Genomic DNA, 2,408 nt, shown 5'->3' with positions numbered 1-2,408 from the left:
GTGTTTGACGTCAACCGCGGTCGGCGCGTGGCGTGCGGGCGCATAACAGTTCCACCGCACGCCCCCCTAGTGGCAACCGCTGACCGCGGGAGGGCAACCAACGTGCGGGCGAACTGTATCGCACACCACACACGCGCCTCGTCCTACGTGACGCAGAAAAACGACCAGATTATGCCAAGATTGGTGCACAAAGTACCCAACGGTGATCGTTGCGCGTGGTCGAGATGATGAATGCGCACCCGTGTGGGCGTTAACATTTCCGATTTAAAAAAAACCAAGCATACCCTCGATAAGGGTTTTTCTTTCTTCCCCTTCGTTGCTCCCCCCACCTGCTCTCGTCGCCGTCGCTGTCTTTCTCTTTCTCCAAGGAGGCCAATGGCTGACGCCGACGCGAAGGCCCCTCCAAAATCGAACCTCGATGCAGACCTGATCGCCTCGATCTCCCCCTCCTCCACTTCCTCCGGTGCTCGGAGTGCCGTGGCGATCGAGAGCCAGTTCGCAGACCTCGCAATCTCTGACGAGCTACCCAAGCCTTCGGGATGGGGCGATGATGCCGTCCGTGGTATCGCCGGAAGCGATGAGATAACCGGAGAGATCACTGGAGGAAAAGTGCAGCCGGTGGCGACAGCGGATTCGAGGCCTCGGTTTCCGCAGCGTCACGCGGAGCCGGATTGTACTTACTACTTGAAGTTCGGAACTTGCCGCTTCGGGATGAAGTGCAAGTTCAACCACCCGGCGCGAAAGAAGAAGAACAGGGTGGGTATTTTGCGGCTGGGGTCAGTATTAAGGTTCTCGTTATTATGCTCTTTTTTTTTTGCCTTTTGGGAGATTTTCGTGTGCTTTCGATCTTGTTTTTGTGATGTTGATGGGGGTTTGGTGATTCGTGGATGGGTTAAAGGGAGGCATCCTTTTGTAGTTTTTCCTTATGTTGTTTTCGTGCGTGCATGCGTGTGGTTGTATGCAGGTGAAAGAGAGTGGGAGTAGCAGCATCGGGAGCAACGACATCAGTAATAAAGCTTTTCCGCCGGACGATGATCAGGTGATTTGGCGCTTTAAGCTTCTTCTGCATGTGTGTAGTTTTTTATGTACATGCATGTCTGTCTTAATTTGGCACCCTTCTAAGGTTGTAGAAGAGATTAGCTTTGAGACTGTCGAAGTGGTTGGCTGGAGCAAGGGATGCCTTCTCTAATGGATTATATTTTAGAACTTATTTTGGTTGACATCAATATTGTCGACGATGTGGGTAATGCAGATCAGATTGAGAAATAATAGGAATTATTTATGTCTTCACACTTGTTTGTGACATATATTGAGCGATTTGGAAGCACATAGAATTTGTAAGCTGTGAAATTGTAGTTACTAGATGATACCCCACACGATGTTGCAGGACTTGTTTGCTATATATATTTTGAAATAAGTTGGAACATGAATATTTGATTATTTTATAGATGTATAAGATATTTATGGAATATAAAGAGTGGAGCGGATCTTTTCCCATGCATGGTAGCATGTTGAGGTTGCCACTTTCTCATGCATTGTTGCATGTTGAGGTGACATAGATGCATGTTCAGATAAATAGAAGTAGTGGGGATCACTCTCGTAGGTATATAGGATATAGGATTGGAGATCACATGTTAATTTCCACACGTCGTGTCTGCAATTATATGGGTGTGTTTGGATGCTGCCCTAGCTAGCCCTGCCAACCGTGTGCGTGCCAAAAATTTGGCAGCAGAATTCTGCTGCCCGCAACTTGCCCGATAGTTGGTGGAAAACTGAACTGACGAAGCTAACGCGGCCAGGGCGAGCCAATTAATTGGCCCTCATCCAAATGCGTGCCCACGCCTGGTCAACGATCAACTTTTGGCTGGGCTGCTCTTGGCTCCAATCCAAACAGCCTCTATAAGCCTGTATCATATCATTGCAGTTATAAACTAGATGCTCTCTAGATGTTTACCTATTAACTAAATGTTCATGTGGTTTAGTCCTATGCTTATTCCTTCAATGTTCATGGTGGATCTTACAGATTTTTGCAATTAATTTACTCGTCTGATCAGCGTCCATTACTTTGTATTGTTTCGTTTGCAAGCACCTAAATAGGATATATCTTGTCTTCATACGAAACTGCACCTAGATTGTTCATTGCAGCCATTGTGTTCTGGTATCATATTTCATTGTATTTTCTAGTGTAAATTGGTCACATTCCAATTCGACTGTTTCCATAAGGTTGAAGTGAGTCTCATCATAATTTGTTGCTTTTTTAGCAAATGCACAAACCAGACGTATTCAGCTGTTTGATGACCAGTCCTGTGATAGTTGCAATTGCCCTATGGTTATATGATAGTTATAATTACATACGATATAAGATGGTATTTGGATGTAATTTTCACGATGCACTTGCAGTACACCTT

At 45.8% G+C, this 2,408-nt stretch overlaps 1 protein-coding gene across 5 annotated transcripts in view; it reads left to right on the top strand.

The window, feature by feature from the left end:
- The first annotated feature begins 302 nt into the window (after positions 1–302).
- LOC119308017 (zinc finger CCCH domain-containing protein 65-like) overlaps positions 303–2,408 on the top strand; it is a 23,755-nt gene continuing 21,649 nt past the window's right edge. For 4 of the 5 annotated variants that reach the window (XM_037584134.1, XM_037584133.1, XM_037584131.1 and 1 more), the window contains exons 1-2: positions 304–756; positions 965–1,039. In XM_037584134.1, the coding sequence (XP_037440031.1) occupies positions 376–756; positions 965–1,039 (456 nt within the window). In that variant the 5' untranslated portion in view covers positions 304–375. Of the gene's footprint in view, positions 757–964; positions 1,040–2,408 lie in introns of all 5 variants that reach the window. The other variant, XM_037584132.1, reaches the window with a different exon arrangement.

This window comes from Triticum dicoccoides, chromosome 5B (assembly GCF_002162155.2).
Source record: "Triticum dicoccoides isolate Atlit2015 ecotype Zavitan chromosome 5B, WEW_v2.0, whole genome shotgun sequence".
NCBI classification, from domain to species: domain Eukaryota; kingdom Viridiplantae; phylum Streptophyta; class Magnoliopsida; order Poales; family Poaceae; genus Triticum; species Triticum dicoccoides.
Note: the sequence above shows the minus strand (reverse complement) of the source record. Positions and strands in the feature narration are given on the sequence as shown.